Source organism: Notamacropus eugenii, chromosome 1 (assembly GCF_028372415.1).
Source record: "Notamacropus eugenii isolate mMacEug1 chromosome 1, mMacEug1.pri_v2, whole genome shotgun sequence".
Classification (NCBI taxonomy): Eukaryota; Metazoa; Chordata; class Mammalia; order Diprotodontia; family Macropodidae; genus Notamacropus; species Notamacropus eugenii.
In genome coordinates, this window is record NC_092872.1 from 109,470,953 (window position 1) to 109,492,148 (window position 21,196).

The 21,196-nt window shown below is 37.3% G+C and overlaps 1 protein-coding gene across 1 annotated transcript in view; it reads left to right on the forward strand.

The window, feature by feature from the left end:
* Positions 1-20,915, forward strand: part of MTAP (methylthioadenosine phosphorylase) — a 56,337-nt gene extending 35,422 nt beyond the window's left edge. Inside the window, exons 5-8 of the mRNA XM_072612059.1 lie at positions 5,969-6,071; positions 13,613-13,852; positions 16,364-16,486; positions 20,288-20,915. Of these exons, the coding sequence (XP_072468160.1) occupies positions 5,969-6,071; positions 13,613-13,852; positions 16,364-16,486; positions 20,288-20,326 (505 nt within the window). The 3' untranslated portion in view covers positions 20,327-20,915. The remainder of the gene's footprint in view (positions 1-5,968; positions 6,072-13,612; positions 13,853-16,363; positions 16,487-20,287) is intronic.
* Positions 20,916-21,196: the final 281 nt, after the last annotated feature.

Genomic DNA, 21,196 nt, shown 5'->3' on the forward strand with positions numbered 1-21,196 from the left:
GATCCCTGAGGTCCCTTACAACACATAAACCCAAAGACCACTTAGTCTAACCCATTCCTGACCAATCATGGCCTCTATAACATTCATCCTTGCTTTAAATTCTTCCTTCTTTCAAACTCCCCACCAAAGAACTTTAGCATCTCCCAGATGTTATGATATGCTTTAAGTTGACATTTAACGAAATTACAAATCAGATTTGTTTTTTTCCAGAAGGAGGGAAAAAGCGTTACATCCTATTCCATTTTTTGTCAGGTGGCAGTCAGCAAGTATATATGAAGCTCTGACTCCGTGCCAGGCCCTGTACTAAGTTCTGGGTATACAAAGAAAGGCCAAAGCAGTCTTTGCCATCAGAGAGCTCACAGTCTAAACGACACAGGGTAAACTGGAGGTCATTTCAAAGGATAACTGTTGTTTAGCAAGGTTTTCCTTATATTAATTCTGCATTTGCCACTCTGTATTTTCCATCCCTTGGGCTCCAAGCAGAACCTGTAGCTGATCTTCATATTTCGTATTTTGTAATAGTTGTTTGTCCAAAATCTAGTTTGGAGCAACAACTTTCCATTTTAGCTTTCTGTCAGTGCTATATACATACATACGTATATATATATATTCGTATACATATGTGTGTGTGTATATATATGCATATATACATATATATGTATGTGTGTGTATATACATATATAGTGTGTGTATGTATACACACACACACACACACACACACACACAGAGTAGTGTTTTTCCAAACTTTGATTTTGGGATAGTTGCAGGAGAGGACATTCCCTTTGCTTCTGGGAAACACTTTGAGTTAGAAGAATTCTCTTTAACCTTTTTTCGGTTCCTCCAGCCCAGCGTGCTTTCCGAGTCTTACAAGAGACAACAATGAGTTCTCTCTCTGGCAACTGTATTCTTACGTTCTCAGAGCTGCACCTGGATTCTGAGTGATTTCCCTACTCCCTCCTCCTCTTCCCCCCTGCCCCCCCCGCCCCAGTGGAGCTGAATCATAGTGTCTTTAGGAGATTTTCTAGCTGAAGATTAGGAAAGAAACATTTCTGTAAAGTACTACGGTTAGTGGAAACATGACTATATAGTATGAGAAGGAACGGAACGACCTTTCTGGAAAGGGGCTTCTTTTTCTGCTGAAAATTCCTTAATGTCCCCTAGCAGTTCTGCTTTACTTCTCCTCTTCAACCTTTCTTCCATCTTTCTCCCAGATTGTGGCTGTTTTTTCCCTAGCTTTCCTGCTCCTTTGCTTTCAAGATGGATAGACAGTAAAGACTGGCACCTGAAAACCTACCCTACTTAGTCCCTTTTCAACTGAAGGCGAGGAATTATCCTCAGGAAATGGGAAAAGGAAGATATAAAACCAGAACAGAGGAGGAAACAGAAGGCGACATATAAAAAGGCCAAAGTGGTGTTGGCTGGAAACCTGCCTATCCATTTGACTCAAAGAAATTTAGTGGATGGGACCTCAAGAAATTTTGGAAAATACCTTTCTTTCAGTTGACTAATACTCAGTTTTTATTAGGATTGAGACCTGAATTTGTTTGGGCTTGTGTATTGTCATAAAGTACACTCAAAATAAAAAATTGCCACGTAAAAAAGTGTTTGTAAAATTTCCTAGTTTATTTGAAGCCATATAGTTTATATAATCTTACAGATTTGTGAGGAACAGACATTTTTGAAATTTTATTTCTTCTTTTCTCTTTAGTAAAGATCTATTTCTAGTATATTTTTTTAAAATTTATTTTTATTTAGATCTTTTGTTTTTACATTGCCTGCAGTTCACAACACATTCTTCTTTCATCCCATAAAGACATCTCTTATAATGAAAAATTTTTTAAAAAAGGAAAAAACGAGTAATAGAGATCGGCCAAGCTAACCACTGTATCTAATGTTTGACATTCTATGCAGTGTTCCACACTCAGAGTGTCTCGTCCACTTTCTGTTTCTCTTGTGGGGCCAGGCATAGGTGATATTTATAATTCCACAGCATTTAGTGTTGATTATTTAGCAGTTGCCTTTTTTTATTTTATGTTGCTATTTCTTGATGTCTCTAGCAAATATATTTGTTAAAGGGAGTTTTTGTTTTATAAGATTGAGCTTACATTGCTAAATTTGTGTGTCATAAGGGAAAAATATATAATAGAGAACTATTTCATGCCAGTCGTCTTCACCTAGACAATTGTCATGCTTTGCTGAAGAGTTCCAGTAATATTCCTTGCATGTCTTGTCTCGCTCGGGACGTGCCTGTTGTTCTGATGATAAATTATTTGGTCATGGACTTCTTGGTGGTCTTTATGGTTTTCCATCTTCTGAGCTCCTGACTTACATACAAGTTTTATTTTGAAGGTTTCTTTTTAATTCAGTCATTTGGAACTTAGAACCCAACTTTTCATATAAAAGTTGGACCTTTTTTTTTTGGAAGAACCTTTATGAAATATAAAAATGGGAGGAAAGCTAGAACCAGAAGAATGGTATACATTGCTGAATGTGATCATATGAAGGAAAGTGAATGAGAATGAATGGACAGAGAATCCTAGTGCACACATTAGAGGGAGAAGATGAAGAAGTGTTATTCATTATTATATTTTATAATATTTTTTATTTTATCATACATTTTATATATTATATGTAATATAAATTATTTCTATAAATATATGTATTATTATATTTCATATATTTATATAATATATTTTGTTACAAATTATATTTATTAAATGTATTAATAAATATGTATTTATAGTATAGCAAACTATAAGTATAAAATTTATATAAAATTTACATAAAAATTAATGTAGTTATTATAGTCTGATGCTGTTATTTAAAGAAAATTTCCAACTTTTGTCTTTACGTTAGAGACTTTTTAACCCCCACTCCCAGACTTAGCTCTCCTTTGTTAAAAGGAAAGGCAAATAAGGAGCTTCCAGTGGAGCAACCACATGTAACAATTATGTGCCATCCTCGTTGTCTTCTATTTCTCAGTGTGGTTCATTATCCCTTCATTAGTTTTTTGGTACTCAGAGTTTGACTTCCTTTGGATGGTCTTTTCATTTAGTTAGTAGCTGTTGGAGAGAAATGTTCTCTTGCTTCTGCTTAATTTTATTCTGCATCTTCTGGTGCAAATTTGAGAATGTTTCCTCTGAGTTCCTTATATTTGTCTGTACTTACTCTACCATAAAATTCCTATATGTAAAATAGTATTTTAATGACTGTCTTCCAGCTTTGACTCATGGTTTTTTGTTTTTTTTTTTACATTTGTCAGTTTGTGTGATATGCGGTAAAGCTTCAAGAGTACTTTTGCCCTACTGCAGTGGGCAACTTTTTTAATGTAAATAAAACCTTGAGTAGTTTTAATTTGCATTTCTCTTACTATTAGTAATTTGGAGTATGTTTTCATGTAGTCACAAATAGGCTGCATTTCTTTTGAAAACTCTTTGTATACTTTGACCACATAACTATTAGGACGTGCTTGTGGTGTTTCATGTATTTGTGTCAATTTTCTGTATATTTTATGTATCAGACTTTCATCTGTGATACAAATAGTCTCATCCTACTTGTTTCTCGGATAGTTTTGCATTGATTTTAGTCTTTCAAAATCTTTTTTATGTATTCCTGATATCTCTTATTGTACATTATGTTCTCCTGTACTCATTCTCCTGCAGTAGTTGGGAAAGGTACCTGACCTCATTTGTTCCCTTTTTTGGGTACCGTGTGGCTTTTTATTGTTAGCGTTTCTGAAATCTCCACCGTCTGAAGCATTGGTCTTGACCTCATTTCTACTTGTCTTTTTTAGCTTGTCAGTAGTTTTTATTTCTGAAAAATTAAACCTTCTAATAAAACATAGATTAAGAATTTAAAGATTTTATACCTGTTGCTCTTTGGCTGCAAAAGTCTTAATGTTGTCATTATCTAAATTTGTTATAGAAACATAATAGTCTCAGCACTGTAGTTTTTAATGGTCCTATTTCAGTGTTAATGATTAAATAGGGATAAGGACTAAACTTGTGATTTCTTAGGAATAAGGAATTCTAGGAAGACAGGAAGGGCCAATTTAGAGTCTTAGAAAGTTAAAGTTGCCCATGGTACTGAGAAGTTAAGTGACTTACCCAGGGTCACCTGGGTAATATTTGTCAGTATTAGAACTCAAACCCAGATCTTCCTAGCTCTGAGGTCAGCTCTTTTAACCACTACTTTGAGCTCCAACTCATTTAATTAAATATAATATTGAATAAGTAGAATACTGGTGCTTAAAAGAAAGGTAGTTTTCATTCCGGAAAAGGTAAAATGGAAATTGTAGACATTCCCAGAAGTGCACAAATTAAAAATCAGAAGGGATTACAAGGGACTGCCTAGTCTAATCTGTGCCTAAACAGGAATCTACTCTTTCCACTTTGCCAACAAGAGGTTGTCCTGTACAGCTGAACCCAGAAGTGTTTGGAAGTATGCTGGATTTAGTCCAAAGAAAAGGTAGAAAATTTAGTCATCAAGATAGAAAAAAGGGAAACAATTGAATAAGGATTTAGGTTTGGTTTGGTTTGGTTTTTTAAGGTAGAGGACTAACTGCTTACATAGTGCTTTGTATCAGGTACTTTACGGAATCCTCATAACAGTTTTCTGAAGTAGGTAATATAGGTAGATAATAGGACTCATGATAGATGAAGAAATTAATTTTTAGAAAGAGAAAGTAGTTTATTCATAGTCACCTGGTTATTAAGTAATGTAACTAGAACTTAAACCAGTGTCTTCTGCTTCCTATGTTATGATGAAAAATGGTAAGGGAAAAGGGTAATTAAGTAGGGTGGTAGGCAGAAATAGCCATGAAGAGGGGAAAAAAGATTATCATGGAGTAACTTTTCCGCCAGGGATTTTTAAAGCAGTATTTTATTTTTACAATTATGGGCATACCTAGGGATGTAATCTTAGACACGTGTTTTGTAGTACTTGTGAAGCAATGCCATAGATTAGTGACCCATAAGTGCCAGAATTATTATTATGTATTGCAAAGGGGGGAAAATCCTTTGGGGTGTGTATGTGTATGTGTGTGTGTGTATGTAAAGAGATTTTAAAATTAGGTATTTTTGTACCTCATTTTTCAGCCCTACCTGGGATTGTTTTGAGGTTGTTACAACTTTCCCTTTAATGTGCCCCAAGACAGCAGGGGGGCTGGAAGATTTGCTCACTAGAGCAGACATACCAGAAGAACGTCTGTATTCTTTTAATTTCTATTGCACTCTTGGTATAAGCTTAAGTCACTGTTTTGGTATGTGATTAAATGGTAATAATGCATTATTTCTGATAGGCAAATCTTTGTTTTGAGTTTTAGATCAGGAAAAGCTATTCCTTTTAGAGATCTACACCTTGGGGACAGGAAATTAAACGATGTTTTACTTTGCAGCAGCTATTTTAAACTCTGATTTCGGTTTGTCCGTAACCCAAAGGAACGATCAGATAGTTCTGTTTCCTGGCTCACTCATGAATTCAAACATTGCTAGATCAAAAAAACATGAATGATGAGTAGACTTGCTGGTGGTTACACTGGGGGGAGGGGGAACTAAGAGAGATTTGATGTTTTGTGATTCAAGAAGTCAGTTATTTCAGGGAACATCAGAGATGTTTCTTTAAACAAGCCTTCTAGATCCGGCTCAGGATATGGTTTTAGCTTCCTCTTTATTAGCTGTAGCATTGAGACTTGGGGATAACAAACTGAAATCCTTGTAAATATGAAACCTATCTTACAGCTGCTGGCATCAAACTCCTCCCCCTTCCTTTAGACAAGAAATTACACTTAAAAAAAAAAAAAAACCGCAAACCACCAATTCTGACATGAATTGCTAATGAGAAGGCTAACAGGGAGACCGGACATAAGTGGAAGTAAAGAAACAGAGGGTCTCTGTAATCCATACTTAACACCTCAGTGGATGAATAATTGAGATTTGACTGAGTTTTCCTTTTCATTTTATTTTAATAGGACAACCAAAAGACATCAAACCTTCTATGATGGAAGCCATGCCTGCTCTTCAGGAGTGTGTCACATTCCAATGGCTGAGCCATTTTGCTCCAAAACCAGAGAGGTTGGTAGAGTACCTGAAAACCCAATCCAAATTGATGATGTACAGACTTTAGTGATGTGGTGGTGGGGGGAAGACATTTGTCACCTCACTGATTTTCAGAGTTGATTTGGTAACTCCAGTTGTTTTAAGTTTTATTCCATTTTCCCCTTCACTCTTCCAATGCACCTCTCTGAATGTAGGTCAAAAGGAGTATATGTTTTGATCATAGACATTAAAGTAGCTGTGTTTCTCTGTGAAGACTTCAAATCCCTGTTTGACAAGCATGGCAGAATATATCCAAAATGGCTTCTTCACAGAAATCTCTTTAAGCCTCTTGGCTATTTTGTGAGGGTTAGTGTCACTAAAACTAGATAATATTATGATTGGTGAATCCACTTCCCTGGGCACCTATAAACTATAATACTTCACAGTGTATTGAAAGCAAATGTGAACATGAGGGTGCTGCTGTTAAGCTCTCCACACCATCGCACTCTTCTTCCATAAGGGTATTTGCTGGCATTAACCACACAATTCCACTAAGTAAGGTGAGGATACCAGTGGTGCAATGGATAAAAGAGCTGGGCATGGAAGTGGAAAGCCTGAGTTCAAATCCAGCCTCACACAATTACTAGCAGTGTAATCTTGGGCAAGTCACTTAATCTGTTTGCTTCAGTTTCCTCAGCTATAAAATGGGGGTAGTATTAGCACCGACCTCCCAGCATTGTTGCAAGTATCAAATGCAATAATGTTGTACAGCATTTAGCATAGCTCTTGGCACTTACTAGGCACTATATAAATGCTACTTCTTGTTAAATTCATAATTATCATTGATTCATATGTAAATAAAAGTTTTAACATTTTTTTTCTGCAGTCCAAGAGATCATCCTAAAAATTCTGGTTTTGAGACTATTGCTTTAAAGTATATAAACATATATATGAACATTGCCAAATCTTGCATCCATAGTTCTGTCCATCCATTCAGGAAGTCAGGTGTGCTTGCCTTGTTTACCCAGCAGTGCTCCCTCAAAGAAATATTGAACATATTGAGTTCCTTTTCAGAACTGGAATATGAAGAGTGAAATTAGGAGAAGGGCAAATGGGAGTTCAAAATATACTAGTTATTACTGTATTAGGGTACCTGGTACAGGTCTAAATCACTTTAGGAGACATAGTGGGAACTAGTGTATATACATATATGCATATAAAGTTTTTGCCACCAAAGACCTTGACATTGTCAATTGTTTGACATCAAGAACTGTGTTCTATTTCCCAAGGAAGTCCTGTCTGGGGATCATGTTGTTCCACTTTCTACTACAGCTCAAACCAGTTTACTGGGTAGGTGTGGCTGCTAAGGAAAGTTAATCACAGACCTGATTCCAGCTCAGATCTAAGGTGACTCTAGCCTGATTACTTGTGCCCACATCAGAGGGGAAGCAGCACCCTCTTCATTCGTTGATGCTAAGGAATATATCAAGCAGAAGCTTGACACACAGCACTTTGTTTTTATTGCAGGGGGGAACAAATGAGAAGGAAGAGAGTGGGAAGCATTCCAGCAGCAAGGACCCTGGATTGGGAGAAGGGCTCAAATGCTAGGTTTCCAGGGGATTGAGTTATTGGATTTTCTTGACTGGGTGCCAGATTGTCATGAAACAGATGGAGGCACAAGTGCAGCTCTTATTTCAGTAATCAAGCAAGGGCAGAGACTTGGCCTGGCCAGAGGATACAGCATCAGGGTGTGGGGGGTAATTCTGAGTGTCACAGTGTCCGTTAATATTAGATTTTAAAGAGCCGGAGTGATTCCATGAAGGCATGATCAGCAAGATCACCAGACCTAACTTACAGCAAACTAATAAAAGTTTTCAGTGGAAATGACATTTTTAAAGAGGCATTACAAACTCCTTTTCTGCTTTACCCTAAGAAGGATAAGAACTTTCCATCATACTTGCAGCCAGAACTTTCTGTGTGTGTTGTTTCCTCCACTAGGATGTGTTTCTTGAGAGCAGAGACTGACTTTTCTATTTGTAGCTCTAGTTCCTTGCCCATAGGAAGCACTTAATAAATGTTTTATTCGTTCATTTATACATGTCTACATATTATATATATACTTGTATAACGTATATGTACATATTCATACACATATACATAGAAAGATACAGATATAAGTGCCAGCTTCTATGAGTAAAAATTTGACCATCTGTCTATGGATTGTTTCTCATAAGACTACAAAGACACTGGACAGGAAGCTTGAAACTCAGTAGATTGAGTCAGTTGTACTGCCCTATGGACAGAAATGAAAATGGCAACTATCCAATCTTTGGTTTAGTTTTTTGATAGGTGAACTGTTCTTTTTCCAGATCATACTCTCTAATCATAGGTGTCCCTCATGGTTTTGTCTTGGGCCCTCTTCCTTCTCCCAAAAGTAAGTGTTTCTCTTTTGGCCAGCAACCTTGAAGGTCTTCTCCCAGTTTGTTTGTTTTTTTAATTAAAGGAACCATCCCTTGATTCATTTCTTAAAGAAGCCTGTTCACTGAATGGGTGTTGCCTCACTCAAAGTGAGAACCTGAAAAGACCTTAGCTTAAAAGGGCTAGGGTCTCCCACTGCATCCTGGGTCATCTCCAGTCATCCATATCCATATCTGACCATTAGACTGACATGGTTCTGGAGGAGAAAGTTAGGCAGGGGACCTTGCACAGCCCTCCCTGTAGTGCCAATGTGATATTCACAGCACCTACAGCAGTTATGAACATGCCATATGCTGGCATAATTCTGAATCAGGAAATACATCATACTGTCCGTGTGAAAGACAGAACCAAAACATTTATTCAGACACCAGAAAACCAAATCCCAACACCAGAAAACCAAATCTATCATAGCAACAAAGTAATCTATAATCTATCATAGTAACCAAGAAGTCTATACACACTATCAGGCTTTCCCATAAACAAACATAATCCTAGCTGCCTGCTTCCACTGTCTTTCCCAACTCTGACTAGTCTGACCAACATCCTCTCAGCTCTGCTCTAGCAGAACAGAACCCTTTCTGTTCCACCCATTCAGCAGGCTCCTCCCACCACATGTGATTTAGGCTTCCAGGTGATTTAAGCAGATCAGTGGAATTCTTAATGAATGGGAAAGAGCTTCAAATTAAGCAAAAAAAAAAAAATACATTAACAATACACTCCCTCACCCAAAACAAAGTCATGTCACTATCTCCCCTGATGACATGGTCCTCTTTGAGCAGAAAGGATAAACCACACAATCCCACCAAGTAATCTCATCTGTGCTAGTGATTCTCAAATCTCCTAATTCTGTCCCAGTCTCTCTCCTGACCTCCAATCTTGTGTTTCCAACTGCTTTTCACGCATGTCAGACTGGATATCCAGTAGACATCTTAAACTTGATATGTCTACAACAGAAGAACTCATTATCTTTTCCCCTAACCCCATCTTCCTTATGTTTCCAATTACCATAGAGGGCAATTCCATCTTCCTAATCCCTCAAATTTGCAACCTTTATGAGTCATCCTTGACTCCTCACTATCTCTCACCACCCACATCCAAGCTGTTACCAAGGCCTTTTGATTCCCCCTCTGCAACATCTTTCCTATATGTCCTCTTCTCTTCTCTGACCATTTTAGTGCTGACTCTTATCACCTTCACCAGTCCAGTAGCTTGCCAGAGGGTCTCCCTGCCTCAAGTTTCCCCTCATTCCATTTCATCTTTGTTAGTCACTAAAGTGATTTTCCTAAAGTGCAGGTCTAGTCATGTCACTCACCCACTCAATAGACTCTATTCCTATTGCCTTCAGGATTAAATACAGAATTCTCTGTTTGGCATTCAAAGCCCTTCATAATCTAGCTCCCTTCTATTTTTCCAGTATTTACATCTTACTTTCTGACATGTATTCTTCAATCCAATGACACTGCACTCTTGGCTATTCTACACAAACAAGACACTCCATCTCTCTTGGCTCAAGGCATTCTCTCTGACTGTCCCCCATGCCCGGGAATGACCTTTGTCCTCAACACCACCTACTGATTTTCCTACCTTTCTTTAAATTCTAACTAAAATTTCATTTCTCACTGGAAGCCTTTCCCAGCCCCTCTTAATTTTTGTGCCTTCTCTGTGTTACTTATTTCCACTTACCCTGCATATAACTTGCTTATTGTATTTATCTAGACATTCTCTCTCCCATTATATTGTAAAGCTTTTTGAGGATGAGGACTTTCTTTTGCCTCTTTGTATCCTCAGCACTTAGCATGGTGCGTAGCTTATAACAGGCACTTAATAAATGTTAATTGATTCCTTTAGCCTTACTTCAAGGCTGAGCTGTATGTCTATGATTTGCACCACAGTGCTTGATATTGTTTTAGCTGCTTCAGAGGACTTTGTCAAGAATGGAAATAACGAAAAGGCGTTCTTTCGTTTAGAAAAATGGGCAGTTAAACAATACTTCCTTTTATTCACTAAGTGTAATAGAGATTTAATAATAACCTCAAAATGATTGAGGCAACCAGGTGTCACAGGGGATGGAGTGTTAGACTTGGTGTCAAGAGGATATGAACTCAAATCCTTCCCTGGATAATTACTAACTATGTGACCCTGGGCAAGTCACTTTACCTCTCCCCAAACCTCAGTTTCATTGTCTGTAAAATAGGGGAAATAATGGCATCTACCTAATAGAATTGTTGTGAGAATCATGTAAGATGATGCTTATTATAAAATACTCTGCAAACTTTAAAGCATTATGTAAATTCCAGGTGATAATAAAAGATTCAGGGGCATGAGCTCACTTTTTTTTTTAAATACACAGCACTTCCTCTCCATCTTCAACTTGGAAAACCCTTAAATTATCTTTCCCTATAGGCATTTTAAATATTACCTGGGCAAAATGATTCTGAGCTGTAACACATTTAGTATAGTGATCCAGTGTTGTATCTATATTTCATGAAAATCAGGACAGCTATTAGGACAGTCGGGCAGCTAGGTGATGCAGTGATTAGAGTGGAGTCAAGAGGGACCTGCCTGAGTTCAAATCCAGCCTCAGACACTTACTGTGTGACCTTGGGAAAGTCATGTCACCACTGTCTGTCTTAGTTTCCTCCTTTGTAAAATGAAGATAATAATACTAACTCATAGGGTTGTTATGAAGATCAAATGAGCTAAAGCTTGTAAAGCAATTAAATCAATACCTAGCACACAGTAGCAACATCCTTCTTCATTTCTTTTCCCTATTAAGGTGACCAAAAGAAAACCTTAGTTCCACAAATGTTGAGATTCAAGACGCTGGTTAATTGGTTAGACTTTGGTTTGGATTATTGAACCTTTTCCCTCCGTCATCAATAATTTTAAAAAATACTTTACTTCTCTCAAAGATTCTTCAATTTGGAGTGTGTTTTTTCTTTCCACATTTAGGTTTTATACCAGCAGATATGAGATTCAGGCAAAGCTTCAATTTTTGAACCAATAGTAGTTGATTTTTATTTTAGATTTTCACAACAGTGGAACGGAAAATATATTAGATATTATGGCTGTCACAGACCCAAGTTTTCTTGAACTGGGGCCAGTTACTAGATTTTCCATTAGAATTTTGGTAGGAGCTATTCAGGATCTCATTGTGATAAGGTTCTTGAATAAATTCTCCCTACTTGCTGTAATAGTTTTACCCCTCCTTTCCCTTCCCCCACACCCCCACTTCCCCAATTAATAGATTATCCTTTAAAAGAAGGAAAAGGTAGGGGTGTAGAGGTACTCTTTAATATGACTTAAAAGATACTTCACTGGGTCCATAGTTACCTCTTTCAGGATTCTCTATTCAGGAGTTCATGTTGCAAGCCATCTGTGTCTTTGTGTCCTGTACAAGCCTATATCCTCCTATAAATAACACTGAAGAGTTGGAGATATACCTTAGGGTCTTCTTGATGGATCGTTTCAAGTGTACCAATGGTGTGCCACTCTGGCTCTCTTTCCATTTGTTAGCACTCTTGCTTGTTACAGGTTCAGGAGGATACTTCCTCCTTTACCATTCATTCATTTCTAAGAGCAAATGTCAAAATCCTGTCCACCGGTGGCAGCCCAGTAGAGCTGGAACCAGTTTACAATGTAATTAGGAAATTTTAACAAAATAAACCTATAATTCAGTGTAGATAGTGTTAACTTTTGTGGTTTTCTAAGTCATTATGTAGCCTATGGGAATCTCTTATCCTAGAGGATACTTACTAGCCATGTGACCCTGGGTAAATCATTTGACCTTTGTCCCATCTCCCTCTGTTTCCTCATCTCTGGGGGTGATAATGAAAGCACCTACCTTCCAAAGTTATTGGGAGAACCGAATGAGATAATATTTGTGAAGTGCTTATAGCACAGTGCCTGGCACATTGTAGGTGCTTGATAAATGTTTGTTTCCTTTTGTGAAGTAAGGATCATAAGGGAAATCAACTTATGTTCAGATACATTTTCTTGGTTTCAAATTCAGAGCCTGGCTATTTACTCCAGATATTATATACTAGGGTAATTCAACATCAATCCATTAACAGTTTAGGATTATAGATTTTGAAACTAAAAAGGACTGGGACTTTAGAAGTCATGTAGTTCAATCTCATCATTTTAAGGAGAAGGACACAAACATTAAAACAAAGATCAGGTGTAGAATTTATTTGGGAAAGTATATGTCTATATATGTATATAACTATAGAAAAATATATCTGCACTTAATTGTAGCCATGTGTGAAGAGGGAGAACCAAAGTTAAAATGTGCACAGCAGAGAACAAAAGAAAGCTTACAAAGAAATAGAGAAAAGATGAACGCCTCTCAACACACTGTGAAGTATTTCATGCAGGCTTTCTTGAAATGAAATTTCGTTACATATTTTGAATCCTCTCTTATGTTGTACTATGCACATAGCGTGCTTTTTTTCTTTCTTCCTTTGTATTTAAGTTCTAGTATTTAAGTTTATATGTTTTTGTTTTTTCTCTGTTCTGTATTTGTGTTCTGATGTTTGAGTCTAAAATAAAAAAAATAAAGAGAAGGGAAGTCAGGTCCATAGATTAAGCAAATTGCCCAAGGTGGCAAATTGCCCAGTGGCAAAACCTGAATTTGTTCTTGATTTCCCAATCACTGCCTCTTCTGCTGCAACATGATGCTTTAATTACATGCGCATCATACTGGAACTTATTATGCTGTTGTCAAGCTGGATTTCACCCCTCCTCCCTTCTCTTATCCTACTCCCCCCTTCCCACTCATTTGTTAATTCTAGGTCAGTAGTTCCTAACCATTTTTTAAATATAAAGGTCTTTGTTTAATGTCAAAAAAATGTACAGTCCCACACATGAAATTCTCAAATATTAGAAATTACAAAATAACAATGACACCTGGTGCACATATGCATTTGAAAGATCTCATGGCCAGTAACTCCATCCCATACAGTCCAACAACACTGCAAGATTGAGAGCCACTGCCCTAGATTACTGATACGTTGTTTTTTAGATGTACCTTTAAGAAGCCTCAAGATATTTTTGATATGCATAAAAAAGCTGTGAGGTTTTTTGTTGGTTTCTTTAAGGTTCTCATAGAGACTGCTAAGAAACTTGGGCTCAAGTGCCACTCAAAGGGAACAATGGTAACCGTGGAGGGACCCCGTTTCAGTTCAAGGGCAGAAAGCCTGATGTTCCGTGTTTGGGGAGCAGATCTGATCAACATGACCACAGTTCCGGAGGTGGTGCTTGCCAGAGAAGCTGGAATTTGCTATGCAACCATTGCTATGGCGACGGATTACGACTGCTGGAAAGAGCATGAGGAGGCGGTGGGTGGAATCTCTTTCCTTACAGAAGTCCCTTCTTTGGTAAAAAAAAAAAAAAAAAATTAATAGAGCTAAGTCCATTCGGAGAAAGTTTTCTGTGCTCCTTGGAACTGGTTTTATATTTAAACAATAGCTTAGATTTCACAGTGTTTTGAAATCTGCTTTTGAAAACTGGAAATGAGACTGGCTTTTGGTGTTTACAGAAACACCACATTGTAGAATGAGAAACTTTTTATCTTGAGATCTATCTTTGGCCGGGAGTAAAGGACAAATTAATTTCTAAATGATCAGTTATATTGCAAAGCTGTTTACATTTTCAGAATTGCAAAACAGTTTTGTGGATGTGGCTTTACTATAAATGGGAACAATTCTAGTTCAGTGTGAAATTTCCTTGGATTGACTTTTTTGAGTTTTTCTCTTCACCCTTCCCCCATCCCCCCAAAAGTGGGGGGGTTACTACCATTTGATTTTTTAAGAACAGAATTCATGGTCTGGATAATTCACAATGCTCAGCTTAACCCTAAGCTGTCACTGATCCTTTGATGAGAAATTTTAAATCTGAGTGTTTTTTATTGGGAAACCATTGATTTCAGATGTGGAAAAGTATTAAGGTGACATGGAAAGAACACTGGTTTAGAAATCAGAAAACCGAGTCTTTAGAACTAGTTCTGTCACTAACTCTGTGACCCTGGACTGATTTGCCTTAACCACTCTGGGCCCCAGTTTTCTTATTGTAGAATGTTGAGATTGGGTGAAATGCTCTCTAAAGTCCCTTATATTTCTAAAGCCACATGATGGTAGAATAGGGCAACCAATCTGTTCTTTGCTGACTGTGATACTTGCAGGGAAATACTCTGGGGAAATAACCAGCTACATGGTACTTTATAATTTACAAACCACTTCCCTCACAACAGCCCTGTGGGGAGGTAGTATTGTCACTCCCATTTTACAGATGAGGGAACTGAGAGAGGTTAAGTAGCTTGCTCATGTTCATGTAGTGAGTAGGTAGCACAGTACTGGACCTGGAGTCAGGAAGACACATCTTCCTGAGTTCAAATTTGGCCTCAGACACTTAGAAGCTGTGTTACCCTGGACAAGTCACTAACCCTGTTGGCTTTAGTTCTTCATCTGCAAAATGAATTGGAGAAGGAAGTGGCAAACAACTCCAGCATCTTTGCCAAGAAAATCCCAAGTGGGATCACAGGAAGTCAGACATACTGAACAACAACTCAATTCCAGGTCTTCTTATTTCATGTCTAGTATTTTTTCTACCACATTGTGTTCCTTCCTTGGCTATGGAAGTTCCACACAAGTATGTAAGGGGGCCAGGGCTAAACTTGGGAAGAATGCAGCTTCCTAAGATAAACCACTTATAAAAGGTGAAGGTAACATTAGGGTAGAGATCATGAATGAATGGTATGTTTGAGTACAGGTATAGAATAGAAATGAATAGAGATGCTTAGACCTGTATCACCCCTGTATGATGCCTATATGTCCCAGCACTCTCATGGATGTCTAAGAGAAAAAACGCCTGGAAAACACTTATGTAAGAGACTCCATTGGCAAAATGCTTTTATATTTTGTCAGAAAAGTTGACTATGGAACTAACAGATTTAGAAAGTGACATGTGGTAACTTAATTTGCATCTGGATTTAGCCATGAATAAACCTAAACTTAATTTTTGAAATTGTGCAGGTCCTAACTTTTTTCTGCCTTTTTTTATTTGACTAAAGCCTTGTTATTTATAAGTGGGGAAGTGCTGAGAGTGAATTTTCTACTATTGAAAACACACAGATCTATCAGATCCCTCCAGAATGTGTTCTGTGGCTATAACTCACCCCCAGGGGTACAAGCAGAGCAAGAATTTCACAGTTCAGAGATCCCAGCCTCCGATTGACTATTTAGGTATGTTAGGTCAATTGTAATCACACGTGCCCCGGTGATAACCTGTTTTATTTTGTTTTGAATTTGTATTATCTATACTTTAAAACATGGTTTCTCAGGCCATGTTGCAGGAGGAGTTGGAAGACAAGGACTGTTCCCTCCCTTTTTTATTTCCTTCTGCCCAGAGTAAAAGGAGTGTCTTTTCTCAGAGTTTCTAATTTTTATTTTTAGGACACTGCATTTTTCTTTGAAATTGAAAACTATTTAAGACTTTTATTTAAGTGGTCTTCGTTATGTTAACCCTAACCCTAAATCCTAGAAGTAATCTTACTGGTTATCTCATCCAACTCCTTGGGAAATTGAGATTCAGAGAGGTCACTTATCCAGGGTCACAGCAGAAGTAAATAGAAGATCCAGGATTTAAATCTGGAGGTGCTCTGATTCCAAACCCAGCAGTCTTTCCATTGCCTACTATCTTTTTTAGATAATTAGATGTTTAATGTAAGTAGTGATAAGTCATTTCTACGTAAACTAAGATGTCTCTTCATGAAACGTGTTTGTAGTCACAAAATATCAATGTGTGAATTCAAAAACATTAGGGGTTTTAATGTCACTTGCTGTTTCATCTAGGTTTCAGTTGATAATGTCATGAAGACTCTGAAAGAAAATTCGAACAAGGCCACCAGTTTACTTCTCACTGCAATACCACAGATCGGATCTGTGGAATGGACAGAAACCCTACGCAGCATGAAAGTAAGTCTCATAAAAACGAACTTGGCAACAGACAACAGATAATAGACTAACCAGCTGCTTGACTACGTTCAGCCTACCCCCTCAGCTTTGTTCTTCCTTTTCCTATCGCTGTCTTCACCCCTCAGACACCTGTCCTCTCCTTCCGCCCACATTTTTCACTTCATTTGTGTTTTCTTGCCTAGATTGCCTTGTTGTATTATCTTATATAATGTATAGACATTGGAGGCCATTTAGCCCAACATGACCCTGATCAAGAATCTGCATTTCCGAAATGTCCACCAAGAGATTATCCAGCCTCTGCTTAGAAATAGAAAACTCACTACTTTCCAAGGCAGCCTATTTCAAATTGGAACACCTCTAATTCTAATACTTTTTTTTAGCATGATGACTGCCTTCCTGTGAGACATACTTACTATAAATAAAGCCTGAAGCTGAAAGTATTAAATGAATCTCTGATATTTAGTCTGTTTTAGTCTGGCACACTGGACAAAACAATGATTGGGAATACTGTTTCTTTGCTTTTTTCAATATTCTAAGAATAATAATGATGATAATAACTGTTATTAGAGAAAGATTATGTGAAATTTCCTTGGTTTTTTGTCTCCCTTCTTCCACCCCAGTTAGAAAGGAACATAATACTGTTTTTTCACACACACACACACACACACACACACACACACACACACACACACAGTTACTATGTTAGAAAGGTTCTTTTCAAATACTACAGAACCTAGAGCATGCGCTTTTCTTTTTTTTTTTATTTCCACATTAGTCATGTTATGAAAGAAGAATCAGAACAAAAGGCAAAAACCACAGTAAAGAAAAAAGGTAGTACGCTTTGATCTTCATTCAGACTCTGTAGTTCTTTCTCTGCATTTTCCATCATGAGTCTTTTGGAATTTGGAATTGTCTTAGATCATTGTTTGCTGAGAAGAGTTAAGTCTATCAGAGTTGGTTATCACACAGTGTTAGTGTGCTCTCTTGCAGATATCATACACAATAGGCATCTAATAACCTTATGGGTTGGTTATTTATTTTCATTTGTTTGAGTTAGGGAAGCAACCTAAGATCCTGCCAATAGGTCCATTCATAATGACCTGGCTTTATAATAAATGGAAAACATGCTCAAATAATACCTATATAAAAAGTAAATTAGACTCTGTGAAGGATCAGAAATTGTGACATGATCCATTCTGATAAGTAGAGCTTATAGCTAGCTTTGAATAACCTGAAAAAGTGTGGTAAGGAACAGTATTTTTTTTTTTGTTTTTACTTGGAAAAATGCTTTCCATTGGAGAGATTTTCTTCATCATCCACTAGAAATATTTTATGAATAACTCCTACAGTAAAGTATGACTGATCACAGCCAATGAGGAATTTTTTTTTAATTCTTGGGTTATCCAGATTATACCTCTCCACAAATCCCTTCTAAATACAAAGATTATAAGCAAAACTGCTAATCAGATGCTTAATAACTTTTTACTATAGTTTCATTTTAGTTTCAGTCAGATTGGTGGTACAGTAGAGCTGTGTTTTTTTTAATTCGCTCGGCGCACTTTTATTCCACTAATGAGGCATTGAAATAATGGTTTACTCCCTACCCCCTAGCCCTGCCATTTCAAGCAATCCAGTCTTCCCCCATGAAGCTTTTTCTCCTCTCCTTAACCAGCTCTCCCTTCTCGTAATTAACACACAATTCATTTTATTCCTCTCTGCTCTTTCAAGTTCTGCCTTGTACTGAAATTATTTTTTGGCAGTAAGCATTGCCTTTATTAAGTGCCTACCATGTGCACTTGATAGGCAATATAGGTATAATGAACAGAGAACAGAAGACCTGAGTTCAAGTCTGCCTAGTACAAGTAGAGACTCTGTGACCCTGGGCAAAGCAGTTAACCATCTCAGTGCTGTAGACAGGTCATGTAAAGTCAGAAGTAGGAAGTGGATTGTCATACATAGAGGAAGAAAAATTAATCCAGTTTATCTGTGTCCTAGAATGTATAAGGGATAATACTGTTTAATCAGCTTGGAAAGATAGGCTAAAGCCAGATTATCAGGAGTTTTAAATGCCAAATAGAGCAGTTTGTATTTTATCCTAAAGGCCAGGAGGAGCCATTGAAGTTTCTTAAGCAGGAGAGTGAGCTCTGCTTTAAGAATATTGGTTTAATAGTTTGGGAGTGGGGGAAGGGACAGCTTGGTGGTACAGTAGAGTGTCTGGTCTGGAGTCAGGAAAGACACATCTTCCTGAGGTTAAATCTGGCCTCAGACACTGGCTGAGCAGGTCACTTTGCTGTGTTTGCCTCAGTTTCCTCATCTTTAAAATGAGCTGGAGATGGAAATGGCAAACCATTGCAGTGTCTTTGCCAAGAAAATCCCAAATGGGGTCATGAAGAGTTGATCGTGACTGAACAACAGAAGTTGTTATAGAGCAATGTTGCCTAGCTTTAAGGGAAACAGTGGGCTACTAAACCCATAGTTAAGTCTCCCTGTGGACCACATATTGATCCTATTTATGTTCTGTTGTATTTTTTTAATTTTGTCAAATAGTTCCCAATTGCATTTTAATCTGGATCAGGAGGCATTCAGGAGTGTTGCTGGGGTATTTGGCCCTAGGGCGGTGTATTTGACACCTGGGGTAGAGAAAGAATTGGGGAGGGGAAAAGGCTGTGCTGTGTGTGTCTAATGGAATTTAGTACTGGGAGGGATTTTAAGAGATTACTTAGCCCAAGCTTCTTATATAACGAATGAGGAAACTGAGGCCCAGGAAAGGTATTAAATTGTCTATGATCTAACAGCTAGTAAGCAGCAGGATGGAATTTAAACCCATACCCTGACCCTAAATCCAGCGCTATTCCTGTTGTACCACACTGTCTCTCTAAGACTTTTGGTTGTATACCTGATCTTGGGAGCTAGATAAGTAGTGAGTAGATGTTACACTATCTGCGTGGAAGTGGGAAGTATCCAAAGGAACTAGGGCTGGTTTCTGATATAACCAGCCTCTTTTCCTTGTGAAATGAACCATCATAAATATTAAAGAGAGGAATTATTTTGTTAACAATAGGAAAATAAGTTGAAAGAATGGGGAATACCAACGTAGAGTGGAAATGAAAGCCTTGGTTGCCAGGTTTTTTAAGTTAAATAGAATTTCCATGTAAAGGTTTAAATTATCTGTATATGAACTGTTAGGGGCTTACAAAATTATTAGAACACAGTTGACTGGCTTTTGTGATAAGCTTTTCCTCAGGATCATCAGGGAGGTATCAGGGTATAATAAATGTAAAGAGCACTGGATTTAGGGTCAAAAGACCTGACCCTTAAATATGACTGTAGGCATCCTGGTGTGTGGAGTGGGAAATATACTAGACTTGGATCTAAAAGAGCACTGAATTTAAATCCTCTTCTCCTTGTTAAAGTTGTGTGACTTTGGGAATATCACAATCTCTGATCATTTCCTCATCTGTAAAATAATGGCATTGATAAACTGTAGTACCTACCCAAGAGGGTTATTGTGAGGAACAAATAAGATCATATATTTCCAGTGCATTAATATTAAAAGTTTTTTATCAGTGGATTTATAATTTATTGATGTGAGTCCTTCCCCTTTGTTCTAGAAGTGAAGGAAGCTGAGACCCTAAAAGATAAAGTAATTTGCCTGAGGGTCATTCAGTGGCTTTCCTCTTCTCAGAAACTGTGCCATATGCCATTTTCTAGTAAAGAAAACCCAATAAATACCTCCAGTTCTTATTACTTGTTTATAGTGACATATTAGAATTCATTCATTTGTTGACATCTTTGTTTCAGCACGTGGTCCAATTTTCCATTATTTTACCAAGACACTGAAATGGTGTGGATACTCAGAGGAGCAGAAGAGGTCCCTTCTCCAGTAATTTCCAGGATGTGTAATTACCACAAATAATAGAGAATCACATGTTCTGTACCACTTGTGAAATAGTTGTGGTGATAAAAGACTGTATTTACTCAAGAGTTTACTTCTGCTAGGTCTTGGTAGCTTCAGAAGTAAGTGATTTCTAAAGGTATTTGGAAACAAGCTGCCATCACAGTATCTCTAATATTTACAAGTTTAAAGAAAGTACCATCCTAAAGTGGATCATTTCTCCCAACATTAAATGCTGACAGTATATTTGTACTCTGAAAAGGAGGCAGTTTATTGAGCCTTTTCTGTTAGAAAAGTACTTGACATTCATTTTCATTGCCTATCTTTCCAAGAAAAATTATATTTGTCTAGAGATGAAGACAATTTAAGAAAAAATACGTATGCATTTTAATATTGTAGGCATTTTATTGTTGACATTTTATCTCTTTTTTTAAATTGTTGCTGCTTTTGTGGCCCTGTGAATTCCTTTTTATATGATTTATTAATTTGAGATTTTTGATTTTTTAATAAAATCATTTTCTTGCCTACCATTAAGTTAAGCTTTTTTTTTTAAATTTATGATTGATGTTGTACAGAGTTTCTGAGGAAGACCATTTGGACTTGACATTTGATGTGTATCAAAAGATACAAAGAGTGTTCCAGGAAAGCTTTACCTTGAAAAATAGATGTTTGCTTTTGCTTTTCTGTGGTCTATAACAAAACATTCTTTAAAGAGTTGTAAGCCTTTGTCTGTTTTTTCAAATGTTTGTTATCATGTTTCAGTTCTGTGCTATGTTGTCTATAGAATATATAAAGACTTGCCTTTGAGATAATGT